This window comes from Mytilus trossulus, chromosome 4 (genome assembly GCF_036588685.1).
Source record: "Mytilus trossulus isolate FHL-02 chromosome 4, PNRI_Mtr1.1.1.hap1, whole genome shotgun sequence".
NCBI lineage: Eukaryota > Metazoa > Mollusca > Bivalvia > Mytilida > Mytilidae > Mytilus > Mytilus trossulus.
In genome coordinates this window covers 44,564,230-44,587,988 of record NC_086376.1, presented here as the reverse complement: position 1 = coordinate 44,587,988, position 23,759 = coordinate 44,564,230, and the positions used below count along the sequence as shown (strand labels likewise).

Sequence of the window (23,759 nt, the reverse complement as noted above, 5' to 3'; positions counted from 1 at the left end):
TTTTGTTTCATATTAAGTTCAGGTGAAGTTTGGAATATGTGTAAGAATATTCACATAAACCTCTTTAACAGTTTTTTCTAATTAAATAGAAACAAAAATGTGTGGTATGATTGCTATTGAGACAACTCTCTAAAAGGGACCAAATGACACAGAAGTTAAAACTATAGATTACTGTCCCAATAATGTTAGGAGGAAAAAATCCCTTTTGACAGAAGTTTTCTGATATTATTAATACTGGAAAATTGCACTTTAAATACTGGTTTGTGTCAGTTTCTTTAACCAAAGGCCAGCAACCTAGATATTCAAAGTTCAACAAATTAATTGTCCCTATAGAATTGTATCGACAGACATTTTCACCAAATTTGACAAACCATTCACTCTCAGAAGGCCAAGTGAACAAATAAGAAAGTGAAAACATTTAATGCTTTAAAGCTAGATCTGATGTTCGTTTTATATACATGGATGTAAGTAAAGAATTAAAAACATTATGAGGTTTGACATTTCTTATAAAATCTTATACATTCAAAGATGTAAATAAATACATGTACCTGTACATTTATAAACGAAAAATATGCAGTTCAGATCAAATACTTTCATAAAAATAAATGGGTCATAATCAAGGAAAAAATTGGTTACATCATTAACAAGTCAAAATAAACATTAAGAACAGTTTTTGTGAATAGTGTGAACCAGTCTCAGTAAGAATAAACCAGATGTTTGCTCTACTAAAGGTATAAAAATAATTACTGGCATAAATGGGGGATGATTTTATATTTTTCAAATATTTCTACCTCACCATCAAGTACAATGTAAATAATACAATCAAAGTTATGACAATTATTGAATTTTTGTTTAACTTTTCCAGATGGCACATACCAATATAGTTTTGTAAAATCATACAATAACTAGTTAAGACATTCGTTTAATACCTGATAAAGATAAATGTACCTTCGAAAATTTGGACCATTTTTTTAAACACCTTAAGAACGATAAACATACATGTACCCCTGATGATTTGATCTTTGGTTTCATATAATATCACGAATTAATGTAATATTCATAAAACATATCTAATTCTAATTGGGATCACTTGTAACAATTTCATTTCCCAAAAAAAATGGTGTGAATACTGAATAGGTATCATATAAGTGCTGTCCAAGAATTAAATACATGGAGGTGGGGTGAGGGAGGCACCATCTTTTGACCCGCATGAACCACAATATAAATTCAAAACTCTAAATACATTTTGACATACAATTCTTACAAAATTCTAAGGAGAACACACCAAACCACAATTACTTAATTAAAGTGCCTCCCATCCCTGCACCCAAATCAATTTTGGCTCAGCCCTTAAACAAAAATAAACAAAACAAAAATTAAGTGAATGCTGTTGATGACACTACTGTAGTTACTCGCTTATAAGTCGGAAGTTTAAGTAACTAATATTGATAAATCTGACAATTCTAAGACATTACAAAATCAAGTGTTTTTTTTCTTTTCATATGTCTAACAAAAATTGAATTGTGTTCTTTTTATTGGAAAAAAAAAACAGTGCCTGCAAGGGCTGATAGAACAATCGCTGCATCATCTATATATTATATATATAAAACCTCTCTCAAACAAACATTTTAGACATACTGGTAGTTTTGAATATATTTGCCTGATGTTACTCGATCAAAATGCATGTCTAAACTAAGAAGTTTTGAAAAACATAGTCCAGGTTGGCCCGTAGTATCGCTCTCAATTATAGATGAATATTCATGGAACAAGAAAGACCTTACAATGATGAGATTTTGATTACATTCATATACCATTATACTATGAAATTCATGTATATTTTGTAATTATTTATTGTATAGCCCAAAATGGTCCTTAATGCAACTACAAGTACAGATATGATGGATGAGAATGCAATTCAAACTGTGAAACATGAAGATAATAAAAACTCATAATATGATTACATTGTATAAATGTCTTTGTTTCACTGTACATTAATATGAAAAATTTAAAACCACAATAAATTAAATTGACATACATTGACAATGTAAAATATTTTATAACATTTGTGTGAAATACATTTTTTATAATGTGTTCAAATCATAAGTTATCAGTGTTTCATGAACCACTTTATTAAATGGATGATATGATTTTGGGTTTATCAAATAGTGCAAATTTATACGGACAAATGATGCAAATATTGTTATTTAGTCAGCAGTAAAAGCTGGTGTAAATACTGGATTACCAATTAATTCACAACATTCATAAGTTATTCCTGTAACCATCATATAAAAAAACCATTATAAATATTTAGGATTCGTATACATACAAAATAGAGATAAAAATCAAAAAAGTAAACAATTTCTTACACATTCAATAACACTCTTTCACATGTTCATGTATGTAAAAATTTAAAGATAATTATTTCTGATTCATGAACCACACTGTTTTCTTTTAATTCCTTTGTAAACTTTCTAATAATATACACCTGAACATTTATCCCGTACGAACTAATTGCACACATGATTGTAAAATATGAAATAACGAAGTACTACAATTATATATAGGTTTATAAATGAAAAAGTTAATGAATTAAAATATAAAAACATACTTTTGAACACAAGCACTAACAAGGTATCATTTACACATGTACATTTAAAGTAGAATAGCACTACACACATATATATATATTCATACATGGTAAACATACATGTACCTAGTTAACATTAGGAAACCAAAAACTGTGAGTTAAAAGGAATGGTTACACAGAAAATGATCCCTACTTCCCTAAGGTAGAAATATAGTCATTAGAGTGGAAGTATGAAAACATAATATCAATACAAATAATGTCATGAATGTGAGTAGATTTACAATGAAATTGAAATAAAAAATCTCATATTCTTCCAAAATAATAAATGACCATAATAACTTCTGTAGTTTACAGTACACAAAAGGCTTGAATATGTAAAATATTGAGGTCAAATCAGTCATTTATATATTTAATTCAGGAAATACTTATACCCGTTAACATAGCTAACAGTATTGCTTAAGTAATATAGCAAAGGTGCATGCAATTAAAAGATAGCAGAATATTTAATAAAATTGTACAAAAAAGTTTCATGTAAATGATGTATTAAAAACTTGAATATATTTGAAAGACAAGCGGTTTTAATTTTAAACAATTAGAAAACATTACCCATTTCATTCTCAAATGATATGATACACGACTTTGTATTTGAAACAATATTTTAAAATCAGACATGACAACAAAAATGATTGGCCAATCAAAACATTTAACAGATTTTTGTGAGTAATGATTTCAAGCAAGATGGTAAAAAAGTATAAACACCTCTCAATAGGAGTTATTGAATTATTCACAAGCTAAAAAAGCTTTTTAAACAGATCAATAGGTAGCACATACTTTACATGCTTTATATGCCTGAACTTCACTAATAAATGCTTTGATATCAAATAAATTCATGTTTTTATAATATCAAAATCTCCATTTGTGTAAGAATGAATCATATTTAAATCTAAAACAACCTCATGTTTCATATGTATACAGTATTATTACGTACTGGATCTGTTATCTAAGTTTAAACTTTCATTAAAAAGATGTAGGAGCAAACATATTTCGCTCTCGTTTATTCTGACGAACTTTGCTTGTAGTAGCCAACTCTACTGTTTTCTTTCCTATACTTTGTAGTTTACTTTTGACTGCAGATGTATCAAAGCTAGAACCCTTTGAAGGCGTATTATTTGTACTTTCATGTCTTTTGATTTCAGAACCCTTCTCTTCTTCTTTATGGTATTCTACAAGTTGATCATCTTTAAAAGTATGCTCTGTTCCAAGTCGCTGCAGTGCGCCTGTTGAACTTGTTCTTCTGAGACCCGAACTTTTCTGTTCCATATTTCCTTGAAATGACTCGAGTTGATTGTCAGTGGAATGGTATTTTTCTAGATCTCCATCTTTTGTCCATATTTCTCCCTCAAGCTGAGGAATATTACTTGTAGAACTTGATCTACGATGTCCAAGCCCCTTGTTCGATCCAAATAATTGACCACGACTAAACTGAGGATTATCCTCAGAGGCTGTAAATTCATATTTTCTGAAAATTCTTCCACGTCTGCTTGCTGCCAAAGCAGATTCTGTTCCTGTTTTTGGCGGAACCATTACCACTTTTCTAAAATCAACAAGATCATCATGGGATGACCCAACAGGTTCAGAGATTTTCTTTTTCTCTTTTTCAATCAAAGCTAAGTCATCGTGAATAACATTTGTTTTTTTATCATCGCTATGATCTATGTTATTTTTGTGCTTTACATTGCTCACCTTTCCGGCTGATTGGCGACGAGTATCATAATGTCTATTTTTAGGTCCAACTTCAACCCAATAAGGTTCAAATTTGTGAATTTCACTATCTACTTGTGGGGCTTGTGCTGTTAATCCTAGTTTCTTTACCTCTGTGATCAAATTATCCTTAGGTCCAGCACTGGACTGAATATTGGAATACACCTGTGTGGTTACAGCGTCTAAAATAAAAAATATCATTTTAAACTCCATTGTATTGGACTGTAATTGAATTTATATTGTGTAAAATTACTATCTTTGCTGGCTGCATGAAACTCAGAAAAAAAATAATGCAATTATAAGGTTGCATGCATGAAGTATACATTTTAAACTATATGCATATATGTAATCATGGTAATACTTGTCCATATAGGTTAGAGGATGGATGGATGGATGGTTGTTTAACGTCCAGTGGCAAGTCAGATGCATATTCAGGACGAGAACATGATAATGATAAATGAATATTAACCCCACATTGTACTAGACCGACACGCTAAGCCGGATTTTTAACGTGCTAGCTCACAAGGTAACAGTTCGCAGGAAGACATGTCACCTTACCCGGACACATTATTCTGACTCCGGGCCGACCAGTCTTTGCTCTAACTCCTTAATGCCGCGTGCTTGGCGGAGAAGCAGCAAATACCAATTTTCAAGTCTTTGGTGTGACCCGGCCGAGGGTCGAACCCACGACCTACCGCACTCGAGGCGAGCACGCTAACCATTACACCACCGAGGCGGTTATAGGTTAGAGGAGGAGCTGGGTCATTAAGGGTCTCCTAATGGAGCTACATATATAATTATTATAAAGACTCTTTTAAGTCCTTCTCCTGACCTTGCCTTGTTGCCCCACCCCCCTTTCCCCCTTGAAAACTGATTCTTTACAAATCACAAAAATGTCAGCATTCACCTCATAACATGTACATGTATACATGTACCAAACCTTTAAACTTATTCAGAAGGGATATAATTATGATACTGTTGTCAGGCCATTAAAGATGGCACATTTCGGTATTACTATTGATTTACTCATAGGGTCTTTGCATTGAAAAATAAACACATTTATTCTAAAACCAATTGTTGGCATGATACAGGTTATGTTCTTCTCATGTTTTAAGATGGAATGATACTTAACAGATGGAATGATACTTAACAGATGGAGTGATACTAAACCCCTAACCTGATGGATTGTGCCTGATTTTTCACACGATGAAGACATAATCTTTTAATCCGTATAATTGAGGTCCAGAGCTGGCATTGTTAGTAACTGCTAGTAGTCCTTTGTTAATTTAGGTATCATTGTCATTTTGATTAGTTTCCTTTGTTACCTATTCTGACATCTGATTTAGACTATTATTAAACTGAGTTTTACTATGGCTATTGCTGTGTGTTTGTGTATTCTACATTGGCAGGAGGTATAGGGGGAGGGTTGAGATCTCACAAAAATTGTTTAACCCTACCACACTTTTGCCTGTTCAAAGTTAGGAGCCTCTGGCCTTTGTTAGTCTTGTAAGATTTTTAATTTAGTTCATTAATATGTTTTTGAGCTAAGTATAACGTCAATTTTCAGTGAACTATAAAAAACATTTTTATTTAGGTACCAGCTGAATCCCACCTCCAGATGCAGGATTGTCTCAATGTGTTAAAGACCAATTTGGTCAGGTTACTGTCTCTTTGACACATTCCCAAATTTCAATATCAATTTTATTTACACATGTTACAGTATAGCTATTCCTTAAATTTTAAAAACAAAAAGATGAATTCAAAATATGTACAGGCACATGAGGCATTACAGGGTATATTTAGAGAGCAAAGCAATGCAAAATGCTAAAGAGCAGAAGCTCAGGAAATATTTATATCTGGTCAAAGGAAACATTTCTAAGATAGAGGGCAGAGGCTATTTCTTACTTGTGTAATAGATGTGCCTTGATTTGCCTAGGTTAATTCCCCTTAATTTGGACAGATTAATAATTTAGTATTTAAATGTTTATTTTAAGTTTAATTTTATTTTAACACAGTAAGATAAAAGTAAGGATTGTTAATTTAACTGTTTTAGTATTTAACTTTCGATGTTTTTATAATGTTTTATGAATATTTATTTATTCAACTTTTCTTCAGTACTGTTTCAGTTAAAGTTACCCTGTTTAATGACAAGTTTAGAATATAATTTGATATTCAGTCGGAGTCGGCCTTGCACAGGCCTCCAAATACTCGCCGGACTGTATCAGTTCACTTGAGTTTAGAGTTAGCCACCACTTCGGTGCAGTTCGCCAGAGTTAGTCACCCCTTTATGGTGCAAATTTTCACTACATTAAAACACAACGCGCGAATCAAATTTACGTAACTATTAAGACTAAGTCTGGGAACACTTCATTTTCATTTTACAATTGAAATAACTCTATTTTTGAACTTCAGTTTAGAAAGTTTTCTGACTCCTGTTTAATTCCGACTTTATTTAATACATGCAATTACTGTACATTTGTGAATAAAATATAGTTTCATTTGATTCATTGTCTGTTGTTAAGCCATAATCTAATATCAGGTATCCCAATGGTCGAATAGGGGCGAAGTACTGGCTGCTACACGTCCCTGAAGGTGTCGTCACCGAACCCCTCCGTTACAAATGGTGCCGTGACCAGGATACCTGATCCCTCAGTTTTTGGTTTGACTATTTTTAAACAATCAGTTTTTTTTCTTCAAGTTTTTGATTTTCAAAATGTTCAAGTTTGAACAGAAACCTTGTACTTTTGATGGTGTTAGTGCTGATGTACAAGATTATTTTATTCAATTTGAAGCAGTTAGTTTTTGGAATAACTGGAATTTTTCTGAAATGGCTCTTCAGTTAGTAATAAATTTAGGGAAGAAGCACGAACTATTTTACGTCTTCTTACTCCTGTTCAGTTGCTAAGCTACAGTTTTTTGAAAAGGTTGTTAATGCCAGGGTTTTAGCTAGGATTTTGAGGGCTTTAGTCACTTTTGCGCGTGATAAAAATCAGCCTTATTTTTTTATAAAGCAAGGGATCTAGGATGTTTATCAAACTAGCTATACATATATGTCCAAGTCCTTCAAGGACTAGTCTAGGATCTTTGAAGACTTTAGGATTGCTAATGTAGGCAGTTATTGACAATATTGAATGAATTGACTGATGTGATGCTAAGATATGAAGATAAGAACAGGGATCTGGTAATATGATCAAAACATCACTTCAGTTATTTTCAGGGCACACCCCTTATCAACAAAAGTTGGGTGCCTCTATTTTTTAACCACTGCACAAATGATTCTTGAACTTGATGAACTTGTAACGACTTTTTCACTTCACAATCATGTATATCCTTGAAAATACGTTTTAATATCTATTTGGAATCAATTTCTTTAATATTGGATAGAAGGATCTGCATCCGTACTTAATGTGACGATTCTAATGCATGTAGACTGTAGATCATGTTTACTTTCGATTTTTAAACGAAATGAAATGAAAACGGGAAGTGACAATTGAATTATAATTTCAGAATAAAACCGGATTCATCTACGATCTTTTACGCATGCTCAATACATAGAACAGGAAGCACCTGTTTGCAAGTGAAAATATTTACGTTTTGAATAAAGTTCATTCTTTTTAATCGAAGTTGTCGAAAGTTTTTGATGAATATTTATGTAAAGTATGACGAAAATACGTTGAAATGACGAAACTACGACAAGCAAACTGCAAATTATGATCGTAAGGGAAATATTGAAATTAAAATAAAGTTGAAATGTCCGGGAAGTTTTTCAATTTTGTTCAAATGACGAAAATACGACTGAACTGTGAGAAATGATTAAAATGAAATGCTGACTGACTGATTTAACCTAAATAGATTATTATTATGGTCATTTATGAGGTTTTATAATGATAATTAAGGGATTAGCAACCCATCTGATTGGCGATAGGCGGATTACTTGTCATCACAACTTTTAACACTTTTGGTAAACGTTAATTACCTGAGGGTCATAAACTTGTCAGAAACATAATGACAGGTAGAATTCAAGTAATTTGATGTGTAAATATTTTTACACTTTCCAAATTTAAGTGACGAAATTGATATGAAATATTTTCGTCATTTCGAAAACCTTTTCGTAAAATACGAAAGTGACGAGCGCTAGCTAAATCACTGTTAATGCAACGTTTTAATCCTAAGGAAAGGATACTTTTTTATAAATTTCAACTGAAAAATTGTACAATTTTGCCAGATGAATCTGTGTTTGATTTTGGACATAGATTAAAACTTTTATGCCATCGTGCATATCCAGATAAATTTCCATAGTATGGAACCTTATGGTATGGACATTTTCATTGACAAATTAGAGAAGGAAATGGGAGAGTTTGTTCGTTTTAAGCATCCTGCAACTTTTGATGATGCTATATTTTTGGCTACAGAGTTTGAGTCTTTTAAGTTGACAGTTGAACCTGTTGAATGTGAAATTAAGGAAAGTGAAGAAAGTTTAGATTTAAGTTGTTTGAAGTCCGGTTTTGATCAAATTGTCAAAGTTCTTAAAAAACTGGTTTGTAGGAAGTTTAAAGTTAAAAAATGTTTTAATTGTTCGGTAGTTGGACATATCAGAGCTAATTGTCCTAATAAAGTTTGTAAAAGTGTCAATTCTGTTCATGTTGTTGAACCCGAAAAACCCGTTTCTACTTCAGTTCATAAGAATGTGAAAAAATCATGCAAAGTTGTCAAAAGAGTTCAAAGTTTATTTCCATCTGATTTGCATAGTTCTTTATCTGATTATTTGATTTCTAGCATGGATTTCTTGTTGGAAGGATAAGCCAGTTAAAGTTTTCATATAATATGTTTTATTTGTTTTAATTTGTATATTTAGTATTTTACTTATTTTGTCAGTTTATATTATTATTTAGTAGGTATGGTTTCAAAGTTTTTGGATTTGTTGTTTTTCTTGGTCACTTTTGCCCTGTTGCTTAGATCAGAAGTACCTTTTTGTGCTCCCAAGTTCTGGGAACCAGTGCACTCTAATATGCAAGTAAAGGTATGTTGAAATTATCAGCACAAGTCAGGATATGGTATAGTCTTGCTATGAAATGAACATAAGACCAAATAGCTATAAAAGCTTGAAATAGCATTATCATAGAAAACATAATGGACTAATAATTAGTGGTTTTATTCCTGTAAACAATGGTAAAAGCCAGACAGAAGATATCAAAAGGATATATTCAAACTATAATCATATTCTAAAAGATTTGCATTCACTTTAAACTAATAATGCAAGAATGTGGTTGTTTAAATATTAGAAATCTCTCTAGACAAATAAAACATCATATCACAAGAAAACAGTTGTAAAATAACTCTACAATTAGTTAACACATTATACAAAGCTGAGGAACAGAATTGGGAGAATTGTTGTGTGCATAATTCTACCTGTTCTGTGATGTGGCAGACATTGTTTTTGTCCTGCAAGATTAAATCAAAATTAAGCTCACTATATTGCGGAGATTTCCCTGATTGGTGAAGTTGTTAAAATCAATTTAATTTGGTCTTTGGTGGATATACATATTAAACCAAATCTCATTATACATATATATCAGTCATTTATAATAGATAACAAGAATGTGTCCATAGAACACGCATGCCCCACTCGCACTATCATTTTCTGTGTTCAGTGGACCATGTAATTGGGGTCAAAACTATAATTTGGCATTAAAATTAGAAAGATCATATCATGGGGAACATATGTACTAAGTTTCAAATTGATTGGACTTCAACTTCATCAAAAACTACCTCGACCAAAAACTTTAACCTGAAGCGGGACGAACGGACGTACAGACGGACACACAGACGTACGAACAAACGAACCAACGGAGGCACAGACCAGAAAACATAATGCCCCTCTACTATCGTAGGTGGGGCATAAAAATTCAAATAAATTGAAAATGTGCTCATCATGCCCATGCTTGCATAATATACATACTTGATCTTAGTATTGCAGTATTAAGTATTGTGTAAGTTTCATAACATTTTGTACAGGCAAACTTAAGTAAGAGCACAGAAACAAAAAAATCAGCAATTTTTCCATTTGAAAAGAGGCAGAACTATAGAAGAGGAAAAGTGACACCACAAAAAATCCTATCTTAATCAGTATTTTGTGGTAATAAGAATTGTGTATAAACATTTTTGGTTGAGGTGGTTTTAAACATGTTAAATGAAAAAAACGCAAACTAAAATTTCATCAAATTTTTTCATTTGTAAATGGGCTTAACCAGTCCAGAATGGTTTAAGTGTTATCACCAAAATTCAAACTTGATTGATTATGCGGTAATAAGCATTGTATATAACAAGTATAAGTTTCATAACATTTGGTTAAAGCAAACTGAAGTAAAAGAATGGAAACGAAAATTTCAGCATTTTTTTATTTGTAAAGGGGCATATATATAATTCTACATGTTATATACAACCAAATCTTATGAAAATTATACACAATGAAACAGTGTTTTGTGGTAATAAGCATTGTGTATAAATTTCAAAACATTTGATTGATACAAACCAAAGTAAGAGAACAGAAACAAACTTTGGGATTTACAGACTAATGAACGTATGTACAGACCAATTGCAACAAGGTTAAAACTTAAAGCTCCCTCTGCTTTGAAGCTCTATGGAACCCCTTTTCTCAACTTTCATTGCTGCTGTCAGTGTAAAAGTGTAATGTTGAGCATTGTTGACCAACAATATAAAGCTTTTTCTTCAGATGTTTTTTCTTGATCATGAAGATTAGCTTCTGTCTTAAGTTTTATAACAATCGATGAAGGTTTAATTTGTATGTCAAAAGAATTTCATCTGAGACAGTCTTTAAAGGTGGTGATGGTTAATTAAAAATTTCCTGACTACATTCCCCTAATAGTTTTCTTTATTAACAATAAACGTATACAGCTCATTTGCCATGTTAACAAGGGGCAATTTTTGAGAGCCTTATTTAATGAATTTCTTTGGGCAACAGATTTCTTTTCCTAGTTTTTGAGATTAAAAGTTGAAAATTAATTAAAAACATGAAAAAAAAATCAGAATAGGTATGTTAAGGTATATTTTAAACTCCCAAAAGTTAAGAATTTCAGGGGTTGTAAAAAAAAATTGGCTGTCTATAGCTACTTGTATAAATTAATATTATCTGGAGAAGATTAAGGGGAGACAATTCAAAACTGGTAAATAAAATAAAACTCATACAAAATCACTTATACAAAAAAAATTATTTTACATTTTCAAGTAAATAAGGATGACTTGTATAAAAAAGGGACGAAAGATACCAAAGGGACAGTCAAACTCATAAATCAAAAATAAACTGACAACGACACGGCTAAAAATGAAAAAGACAAACATACATTATTACCCATGATTGTCGGACGAATATTCGAAAATTCTCTTAACCTTGAAATATCTTTATCGAAAGGTCAAATGTCTTATATCTTACCATCGGTTTCCTCTGGTATAACATTAGTATATCTTCCAAAAAATGGAAACAAATTTAAACTTCTAGGAAGCTGTGGCAGAAATCCATATCCACTGCTGGCCTCATTTTTGGCAACATCAACTTCAGGCAAAGAAAAATCTTTTGCATCAATAGTTGGCATTCCACCACTTTGCAAAGCATCTTCATTCTCCATATTTCAGTTTTAATTTTCTACAATAAAAAGCATGAAGTCAAAACGTTAAAATAAGACTTCAAAATAAATGTATTAAGTATCATTATTAAATAGACTGTGTTTAATGGATCAAATTTCACTATATACTAATACCAATAATTACTGCAAAAGATTGTGAAAAATAGTGGTACATACATCATGTACATATATATATGTCGTGTACAAGTTGCGATTTTGTACAGGTTATAACATGTACAAAAATATTGTACATGTTATAACTTGTATGATGCAAAAATACAAATTATAACATGTACAAAAGTACCTCATACATGTTATAACCTGTACAAAATATTGCTTAAAAATGGGTTTAACTTGTACAAAATCGAAAAATAAGGATATGTTTCTATTATCGCAACAGATGTTATTGACATCAATAATATTTTCGTAACCTTTTTATTATTCCTTCATGTTAGTGTGTTTTGTCCTTTTTTGATACAGTTAATGTCCAGGGGTCAGTATTACGAAGCATTCCTAAGACTTGTCATAAGATACATGTATATCTTAGGACGTGTCTTATGATTCTCTTATGACTATCTATGGACATATCTTTATTTAATGAATTGTAAATGTGAGTGTCCACTTTGAAGGCAATAGTAAAATACTTTCATTCTAGTTGACACTAAAAGACATAAGAGGATAGCCAAGACAGGTGTGTCTACAGATAAAATTAGGAATGGAAATGGGGTATGTGTCTAAAAGATAACAACCCGCCCAAGGAGCAGACAACGTCCAAAGGACACAAATACATGCTTTCAAAGTAGGGGATATATATTTAAAACATAAAAATGACATTCGCCTAATAAAATAATCTTAAAGTTTGTAAAATAAATTGAGTTGTAAATTTACATACGTCATGCTGAAGGCCAAAAATGTTGAAGAGTAGATCCAAAGATATTTATAATGAAACGTGGTGCAATGAAAACTATTTCAGCTCTCTCTTGATTTTACAGAGTAAGCATATAAGACATTGTTTTAGTCTGTGCATGCTATAAAACGAGAGGGATGAGTATTATCCAATATTATTAGGCATCGTTCTTAAAATTATGGGAAGAATTTAGTTACATGTACTAGTATCTAATGTAATATTGTCATTGAGGAAATGCAAGCTTTTAGTAAATAGTGTCACACTAATATTTAAGCCATGATGGAATACATAAAACATTCAATCACATGAAAACACATTTTGCCAACATAAGTCATGAAACATATATTTCTGTAACTATGTGATCATTGTCCTCTACAGAAAGAGACACGTTTATATATGGCCTATTTATTGTTGTTGTTCTTTATGCATTGGTGAATTTAAATGTGTATTTTACTTCATTAAGATTATCTTGAATTTTGTACAAGTTAGAACCATTTTTTAGCAATATTTTGTTCAGGTTATAACATGTATGAGGTACTTTTGTACATGTTATAACTTGTATTTTTGCATTATACAAGTTATAACATGTACAATATTTTTGTACATGTTATAACCTGTACAAAAACGCAACTTGTACACGACATATATATGACCTGGAAAAATAATTTCACGATCAAAGATAATTACTTACATGTAACCACAATGTAACAAGAATGTACACATGTACCTTGAAGTAACAATTGATGTTACAACTTTTTAAAGGATGTACAAGTTAAAAATGTACTTGAAGAACCTATATTAACATCATTAGCTACATGTAGAATGAACTTGTAACTAGTTTGAATTACACATTAACATGAAAATGTACATGTAGTTTTAGACTTATAGACTTACATGTATTTATCTTTGACAATTTTTGTTATACTTATTACTAGTATTTTTACAAAATGTAAAGGATAAAATTGTGTGTGGGCACACATAAAAATATTAAAATGTATGTAAATATTATCATGACTATGTTTGTATTGTGTAACACAGAAAAACAACTTAAACATGTCAGATAAATAGGAAGTTGAGTAACAGCAGTGATCATTGATCAAGTTCAATAAATCAACACCCACTCATTGCTAATTAATGTACACTTCGATACATGTATACCCATACACATGTGTGTATGTATACATGTATATGTGATTTGGGTAAAACATATATAAATTGATTTTATTGAAAGTCATTACATGTATCATTTCCTATCATCTCCTACTAACAGGTGTACAAATATTTTCAATATTATGTAATTGTGTTCATACATGTACATCTACAACAGATTTGTATTTTTAATATTATAAATATTTCTCATCTAACATGGCTAATGTAAATTCTAACATGACGTCCTTCAAACGCTTTGAGTACACACTCGTGGTAAAATATGAATATATTGTTTGAGGTGTTCCAATGGTACATGTACTCCCACATCATAAGCTTTTTTATGAATGAGCTTCTCGGTATCATAATTCTATGACGTCAGAATATAAGCATTTTATGGGAAAATACATGCTTGTGAAACTGAAAATCATCACAAACAAGGAAACGTAAACAGCAATATTCAAGCCAGGGCTTCCAAAATTTTTCTGAGCCAGCCTAGCAGTCCAAAGAACTATGACGTCTGGCAAGGCTATTTTTTTTTTCTGTGACGCCTTCCTTGTTTGTATGTTAAAATATAGGACTTGTGTGTTGGTGTTTATTTTTGTTGCACTAATAAATGTTCCTGTTGTTCTTTTGTTTTCCTCATATAGTTGATGTGTATTCCTCAGTTTTAGATTGTGAACTGGATTTTTTATTCATTTGATGAGTAAGTGGCCTAGCCAAGATCAGATGTGCATTTCATAGTGGGTCTATGTTATATGCTTGTTAAGACAAGAAGATAATGTTTACATAAGTAATACATGTTTGAACTGAAGGAGAGAATGTAGGGCTTCACAATGAATATCAAATATCATGTATAGGTGTTACCGTTTTTAAATAAAACACTAAAATACACGCTGAAAATGGGCAAAATTTCACGTTATGTTGTTTCATTTAAAATTTCGCTGTTTTCAACAATTGATAGTGAATAAGTGAAATTAATTTGAACTACATTATTGGTTCACTGTTATAGACAATTTATTCATCTTTTTTTTACTGGTTGTTGCAACAAAAAATCTCCAGTGGTTACAAAGTTATGATCAAAAGTTGAATACTATGCGTTCGTTATGAAATTTTGTACTTTTGTTTTTAGCTTGCTCAGTGTAGTGATATAAGAGAAAAATGAATCAAATTTATGCTATTATGTGTTTTGTTTTCTCTTTTAGTATATACTTTATCAAAAACTACCTCGTTTATCAAAATTGCAGTACCCTAGCTGCAGATATATGCCATCAAAATTGGATATACAAATAAAGTGAAAAATTGTCTTGTCCGTAGACATGCATTCCCTAGTAAACTGGAAGTATAATAACATTAATGTTGCATTGCTAAGTTCCTGTTCTATTGTAGATATGAAAACACTACTAACTTTTTTTTCTACCATCTATTAATAGAGGAAAAATTTCAAAAATATGTCAGAATGTCTTGTCTGTAGACACATGTCTTGTCCGTAGACATGTCTTTTTATCAATATTGCTAGGATGTATGGGTCTAAATTAGTCCTATGTGTTGTTTAAACTTAAACATATCTTACTTTTAATAAATAAATGGTAATTTAAGTGTTCTCAATTTTTGTAAAATTACTTTACAGGAGTGGATTTTAAAAAGTGGCAGATCATCAGTCATAAAAAGCATACCTTATTTTACTTCAATATTGTTTATTCCATTTGCTGCATACCTTAAAAGGTTAAATAAATCAAATTAAGGAAAAGTATTTCTCTCTCTCTTACTTAATCTTTTGTATTTCAGTATTAACAGCAGATGAGGAAGTGTCTACGGACAAGACACTTGTACATAACAAGTATTAAATTCAATTATTTGTCTGCTATGGAACTTATTTTTTAGGTGAAGAAAGTTATCTATTCAAATTAAGACTCAGTATTTTCAACATTAATATAGTCACAATTCATTCTAACAGATTTTTTTTTAACTGAAATTGTCTTGTCCGTAGACATAATTACCATTACCACAATATATTTTAGCCAATTTCCTCGAGTTCAGCCTAATTTGATACAAAAATGTAGGTAACATGTATGTTATTTTTTCAAGAGAACACATTCAACTATGTCAAAATTGAGTTATAATAAAAGTTTGATTGTTGAAAACAGTCAGATATATGACCATATATGGATTTCAGTTAAAAAAATGTGTCTTCATTTTGGCTCAATCAATAAATTTTTGAGATGTGTAAAGAATTATGGGTACATTTTTATATTTTCCAAAATTTTAAAAACACAATTTAAAATTTAATTGGTAACTTTTAATATTAACTTTAACAATCATCTTTGAAAGCATTAATTGAATATCAATAAAATGTCTTGTCCGTAGACATTATCAAAATGTATTTGTTTCCATTTTCCTCCCAGTCAAGCTAAGTTTGATAGATAAACCTGATAAAATGTATGTTTTTTTTTTCAAGAGTATGTTAACACTTTCAGCTATATCAGAATTAGGTTTTAATAATGCATTTCATTAAATATAAATACAATGTCTTGTCTGTAGACAAAATATATAAATTGTATTGCTATGTTTGATTGTTTATTGTAAGAATATGCATCAAGTTATTTTAAGGTTCAATACACCAAAAGAAAGGTTTTTTTTTTGAAGTTTTGTTATTTATTGATAAGTTTAGATACAGTTTTATCAGATAAGATAAATAATCAAAGAAAGCTACTGTTGCTTGAAATAACTGAGTTAAACATGTTCTTGTCATTTTTTATCCAATTAAAATGTTTGATATTCAATAATTCTAAACATATTTTGTTGTCTTTGTCATTGACCAAAAATCTGACACTGGTGACCATGTCTTGAAGGCAACCATTAAAGAGAATTATACAGTTTTTAAACACCATTTATTTCATAAAAATATAAAATATTTCTAACAAAAACTGCATGTATTAAATAAATGCTTCCAGTGTTAGCCTAACGATGGCAATTTTTCATAATTTAAACCATTTTTGAACCAAAATACCAAAAGAGTTTTGTCCTGAGGTGATACTCATTTTTGACTTCATGTGAAACACAAAATGCACATCTGATCTTGGCTAGGCCGGCCTTTTTCAACTAATTTTTATAGTTCGTTCTTATGTTGTACTGTTAAACCACTGTCCCAGGTTAGGTGAGGGTTAGGATCCTGCTAACATATTTAACCCGCCACATTCTGTAAGTATGTGCCTGTTCCAAGTCAGGAGCCAGTAATTCAGTGCTTGTTGTTTGTTTATGTGTTACATATTTGTTTTTCATTCCCTTTTTGTCGAGCCTTCGAGGCATAGCGATCCTACATTCCGTCGGCATCGGCGTCGTCGGCGGCGTCCACAAATATTCACTCTGTGGTTAAAGTTTTTGAAATTTAAATAACTTTCTTAAACTATCCTTGAATTGTATGAAACTTGGACGGAAGCTTGTTTATGTTCATAAGATATTATCCAGAAGTAAATTTTGTAAAAATAAAATTACATTTTTTCCGTATTTTACTTATAAATGGACTTAGTTTTTTCTGCCAGGAAACATTACATTCACTCTGTGGTTAAAGTTTTAAAATTTTAATAACTTTCTTAAACTATCCTGGAATTGTAAGAAACTTGGCCAGAAGCTTGTTTATGATCGGAAGATAGTATCCAGAAGTAAATTTCGTAAAAAAAAAAATCTATTTTTTCCGTTTTTTACTTATAAATGGACTTAGTTTTTCTTCCAGTTAAAATTACATACAGTCTGCAGTTAAAGTATTTAAAACATTTTTAAGATTCTTAAACTAGCCTGGATTTTTACCAAACTTGGACAGAAGCTTCTGATAATCAAAAGATAGTATCGAGAGGAATAATTTTATTGATTTTTTTCAGAATTTTTTATGAGTGTGTGATTAACAGCAAAAGTAGGCGAGACACTGGGTTCCGCGGAACCCTTACAAATTTTTATACATAAATTAGGCCGTTAGATTTCTTGTTTGAAATGTTTTACATTGTCATTTCGGGGCCTTTTATAGCTTACTATGAGGTATGGGCTTTGCTCATTGTTGAGGGCCGTAAGGTGACCTATAGTTGTTAATTTTTGTATCATTCATGTATCACATCTTCTTTTTTATATTGTATATCGATTTATGACTTTTGAACAGCGGTAAACATATGATAAACTACTGTTGCCTTTATTTATCATTCATATAGTTGGTAATAAAATGAATGAAAGGAAGGATGGAGTATATATACATACATGTACATGAGCACTGAATTAAATGGGTGTATAGTTAAAATCACTTTAATCCTTTCACAAATAGCCTCCACAACAAAAGCTACTCAGAAAGGATTGCTTTCCTTACAGACATAAAAGATCTTCATCCCGTTCATGTATTATGTATATTAAATATCAATAAAAAAAATTCTTTAGTTATCTATAGCTTTGTTTTATTCACTTACACCATAGCTATGATAGACACAGCTGGTTCATGTTGTGGTAACTGGTAATTTTGTGTTAGGAAAAAAATCTAAATTTGAAAATTTTTGGCATTGATCAAACGCAAGGAACTCAAGAAATTAGTCTTTTTTACCCAAAATTATAACTATCTAATCAAAATTAGTCTGGCAAGAGTTGTAAACATGAGAGCACAAACGATGCAATTTTTCATAAAAATAATGTGTCCAAAGGACATAATTCTTTTAAAAATAACAAAAATGAACAATTGATCAGCACTGATTTTTAAACTCATCCAAGACATGATGATGCTGATATACATATACATTGTAAACAATGATCTGTCAAAAATTAAACATGCGAGAACATTAACAAGACTGGACAGACATCCAGTATTTCCTTGTCCCCTGCAGCAGGGAACAAAAACTCATTTTCATTTTATGTGATTAACAATAATATAAAGCATGTTAAGGTAGGGAATACAAAATTTATGAGACCCAACAGCAAAAAAAACATTCAAAAAACAAAAAAAGCAATTTTGCAATGTTTTTCAAATGCTAGCCAGCAGGTACACATGTACATGTACATGAAACCAGCAAACCATATCTGTCTTCTTCACTTCCATTTTCCATACACAGTGTATCTCAATTTGTCAATTTTATTTGTTATTATTTTTTTGGTCTCGATTACACAATCTAGGTGTTTTTTACCAGGTATTTATTGATCTGGAAAAAATACATTTAATTCAAGATATAATAAAATGTCACTTCTATTCGCTGGCTAATTATAATGAATCCTACTCTTTTTGGCAATTGCAGATGATAGGCAAATGGACAAAGATAACATACTGTTTATCAAAATGTTTATAAGATATTTGTTCAACAATTCCATTCTTATTTTTCTTATTCTGGTAAATTTATCTATTTTTTCAAGCTTTAATCAATATAAACATTGATGTTTTGACTTAAGGTGGTATGGGAGTCTAAAATAAAAATGATAGAATTTGTTCATACTTTGTCAAAATGTAGTATCTATTGAGACATGTTCAAAATCATTATAAAAATGATAGGTCACCGTGCATTTTCTCAAGCTACAGGTTGTGACAAAATGACAAATTTTGTATGGATTATACAGGAAAAAACAACATTTTGTGAATAGAAACTAAACAAAATGATAGAATTGTAAAATAAATTAGGAAAAGATTGCTTTCAGACAATGCTTTGATAATATCAAAAGAAAAGATAGGGTCACCGTATGTTTTTTCCGGCTAATAGACAAAATAGGAAAATTTCATGTAGAGTCCTTCAGAAAATGCACTGTTTTAGAGTTACCTCCCCTTAAATTGACAATTTGAAAATATTCAAAAGACAACCCATTACTGCATCAAATTTTGCTAACTTGATAGAAAATATGGACCTTAGATTCTCTGTTCTTTACAATCCAAGATGGCGAAAGACACCCATACCACCTTAAAATATGTTTTTCACATGTTGTCAGTTGGACATTGGTTTTCTGTTTCACAAAAAAAATCTTGTTGTGAAAATAATTATTTTATATTTTTTTTTTTTATAAAATTGAATTTTATCAAGTATAATTTTTACTTACTCATATATGGCAAAAATTTATGGTCAACCACAACAAAGAAATACCCGTTTGGATGTCAAAATGTATGGGTTGGGCGAGTCTGCATGGCATTTAAACTGAAACAACCTTGATTTTTACAGCAGATGACCTTACGGGCATTCCAGTGTATTGCTATCACTTATATTTCCATTACATGTACGTAATATTCATTTTGGGTTTTTGACCGATCTATAAACATGATGAATACCTAGACATCATCAAGTGCAAACTAACATTCCTTATTGCTTGTTATAAATTAATTTCTTCAATGAATACTCATCAAATACTTTTTAAGGAAGATAAACTATTAAATTAATACTCTTAAAATGATTTGTTATACATTTTGTATGTATACACATGAGTAAAAAATCAATATCGTAATATCTAGGCACAGGTATGCGGAAGAATACATTTGTACAATGTATCTCGAGAACGCTTGCAATTTTAAGGAACTACAACTCTGCATGGATGATTTAACCTTATTTTGCGGGAAAAGATGAATGCCTACTCAAATCAATTCTATTCATCTATGAGAAAAATCAAATTATTACAGGAGAGTGACATGTCCACCATGAACTTGCACTGCACTATTATTAGTATAGTAGAATAGAATAATATACAAATGCATGAAAATTATATAAATACATGATGTATACAGGGGCGTAGCTGCCGTAAGGCACTTTAGGCACATGCCTACACATAATTTTTCACAAATATGTTTTTTTTTATAAAAAAAATAAAAAATGATAAACAACGTTATCTGTATGTAGATGAAAGCAAGTTAAGTTCTCAAAACTCTTTGATTATCGAATGCCATGTGCACACTAGTCTCTCGTTCTTATTGAATGGAATGTTGGATAGAAACGAATGTTATTATGATTTTACCTTATATAGAATCTATAAACTAGAACTTAGTTGGTTCAGATCATTTCGAATGATCACTTCTATCAACAAAAACTTGAATGAACCTCAACTTAGACACATGAGTGTTTTACTGTAATTAGTTGTAAGTTTTCAACTAGCTTTCCATTTTGCCTTCACCCGACTTGCCAATGTTGGTTGTCCATTTGGCTGTGCAGGATGTATAAATACGCAGTCACGTTAGGTCAAATGGGGACATTAAATCCAATGCCTAGTTGTAGAGAGAATGCCACTCTTTGGGGAGTTCGTAGTTGGTCTACAAAAAGCAGAATTTTTGCTCCTATAATCCCTAATTTTCAAATGCATGGAATTTTCAAATTTCCAGACCTTCGTTCTGGACGACACCTATTACAGGACCTAGCTCCCTGTTGTATTTATTGTAAAAAAAAATGTCCAAATTCCAAATTTGTAAACAGGTAGGGATTTTACAGTAAATGATACTAGTAAAGAAATATGCATTTCTTGATTGAATTTTGTTACGGTGGTATGAACAGAACAGAACAGAACTGTGTGTATGTGTTTGTGTGGCTAGGGTGAAAGTTTATAAGAATAAAAAAAGATTAATGATTTTTGTCTAGCCAAAAGGATCGTTTTATTATATAGGAATATTAGTGTTTACATGGATTCATATTTTTTTTAATGAAGGATCGTCACAATTTTTACTATTAATTAAGTTATACGTATATACATGTATCATCAGAACGGAATAGATATGAAAATACCAAACAGGGTGTACTGCTGAATTAAAGGGATACGCTGATCTACGCTGGGCAGTGCATATTGTGATTTTTTTACTCCATATTTCCGATTGTACTGCGTTACCTAATTCACTAGTCAGATTACTCATAATTCTTCGAACTTTTCATCATGTATATATAATAATTATCACGAATAAATAACCAGTAAATTTAATATTTTTGAACATAAAATTATACAGCTAAAATGCTTAAAACCGTTTTCCGTCGGGGTGCTTTGCCCCCCTGAACCCCCTACCAGGGCTCTGCCCTGGACCTACTGGGGACCTTGAGCGGCCCCCAGACCCCCTGCAGATTGGTGCCTACAGTTGGCTGAATACCTAGCTACGCCCCTGGTATATATCATTTTCATGCATTTGTATATTATTCTATTCTACATGTAACTATTAATATAATATATATAACAATAAACATGTGCAGAGTGTACTGATTTATATCACTAAAATATAATACAATGTAATAGTCATTACGGTGAGGTTGAATTCCCTGTCATTAATTTATCATCCACACACAAACATTTGACAAACATGTCCCAGAAAAATATAATTATATGATATAATTTTTTATATCTGTACATTAACAAATGATTAACCTCACTTTCAGGTATAGAGATTAGTCCAAATAATTATGACGTCTGGCAAGGCTATTTTTTTTTTCTGGTACGCCTCAGAAAAAGAAAAAAAAATAGCCTTGCCAAACGTCATAATTATTTGGACTTGTATAGAGATGTGATTTTTTTTCTTGTGTTCCGATGTTCACTAGTACATGTACTTCAGTACTTTGATAAATTTTACAGGAACTTGCATGATATAAAGTAATAGGGGACCAAATTGCATACAAGTGTAACTTAAATTGTCTATGGTGCACAGGCACTTGTTTCTATCCATTGGAAGAACCACTATCAACGTATATTTACGAGCTCGTAAATATACGTTGATAGTGGTTCTTCCAATGGATAGAAACAAGTGCCTGTGCTATGGTGTCATTTTAAAAACATCAACATGATCAATATTATAACAGGACCAGAGGCATATATGTCTCTGCACAATTTCTTGGTCTATGGCAGGACCAAATACAGGAAAACAGCATAAAACAGTCCCAAATATAGAAATAATAAAGTTGTGTTATTGAAACAAGTATATGTCTATGAGAAAACATGACTCCGTGCCTGTAATGCCTTAGGAGCGTTTTAAACAGCAGATATCTGGTTTAAACTAGCCCAGCATGTCCTGTTAAACCATGTCCATGATGGCTACTCACAGTCACTGACAATCAGTACTATGTTTATACTTGTAATATCTTAAAAAAAACATTTCTGCTGTCAAAACGTATAATTTAATTTATAACACAATCACTTGGAATTCTATTGTATAGTTCGTGTATTATAATTATTCATTTAGCCATATTATCATCCCCCCTTTTTTCATTGTTATCACTCCAATCCCCTAAAATCCTACCTAAAAAGTAGGATTTATCCATTTTAATAATTTCATGTTATTCCTCCTAAAATATAGCAGAAGAAATACCTACTATGTATTATATCAACAGAGAATTATCATTGCGTCTTTCTGATCAGCTGTCTCCTTGTTTTCTATTGGACGTCCTTTACACACCACAGAGAGTTCAAGGTGAAGGTCGATCGATCGCTAGATCAAATCAAAGTACAAGCGTACTGTTTACTCTGATAGCTATAAAAAGAGATTTTTTTGGCAGTGGATATTTTGCCGACACTGGCAAATTAGAAAATATGTTATTTTACCAGCTATCATTGAAATTTGTTGCTGGTGGGGAAATCAAAAATATAATTTGTAATTAGTTTAAAAAAAAGATTTATTTCAAATCTTTAATTTAAACTTTTTTTTTAAGCTATGTGATCATAGTGATTTTGATATATTCAAAAACATCTGTATATACAATGGGGATTTTTACTTTTATTTTTCATATAACATATAGTAAAAAAAAAAAACACCAACATA

General features: G+C 31.1%; 1 protein-coding gene across 6 annotated transcripts; it reads right to left on the bottom strand.

The window, feature by feature from the left end:
* Positions 1 to 405: 405 nt before the first annotated feature.
* On the bottom strand, positions 406 to 23,412 carry LOC134715351 (uncharacterized). 6 transcript variants are annotated; one of them, XM_063577472.1, is made up of 4 exons: positions 23,314 to 23,412; positions 11,799 to 12,008; positions 9,758 to 9,790; positions 406 to 4,530 (listed from the first exon to the last, which is right to left on the bottom strand). In XM_063577472.1, the coding sequence occupies exons 2-4, from the start codon at positions 11,989 to 11,991 to the stop codon at positions 3,605 to 3,607; spliced, it is 1,152 nt and encodes a 383-aa protein (XP_063433542.1). In that variant the 5' UTR covers positions 11,992 to 12,008; positions 23,314 to 23,412; the 3' UTR covers positions 406 to 3,604. The 6 variants fall into 6 exon arrangements, with proteins under 6 accessions (XP_063433542.1, XP_063433544.1, XP_063433543.1 ...); XM_063577474.1 differs by having other exon boundaries at positions 23,241 to 23,391; XM_063577473.1 differs by having other exon boundaries at positions 23,310 to 23,391.
* Positions 23,413 to 23,759: the final 347 nt, after the last annotated feature.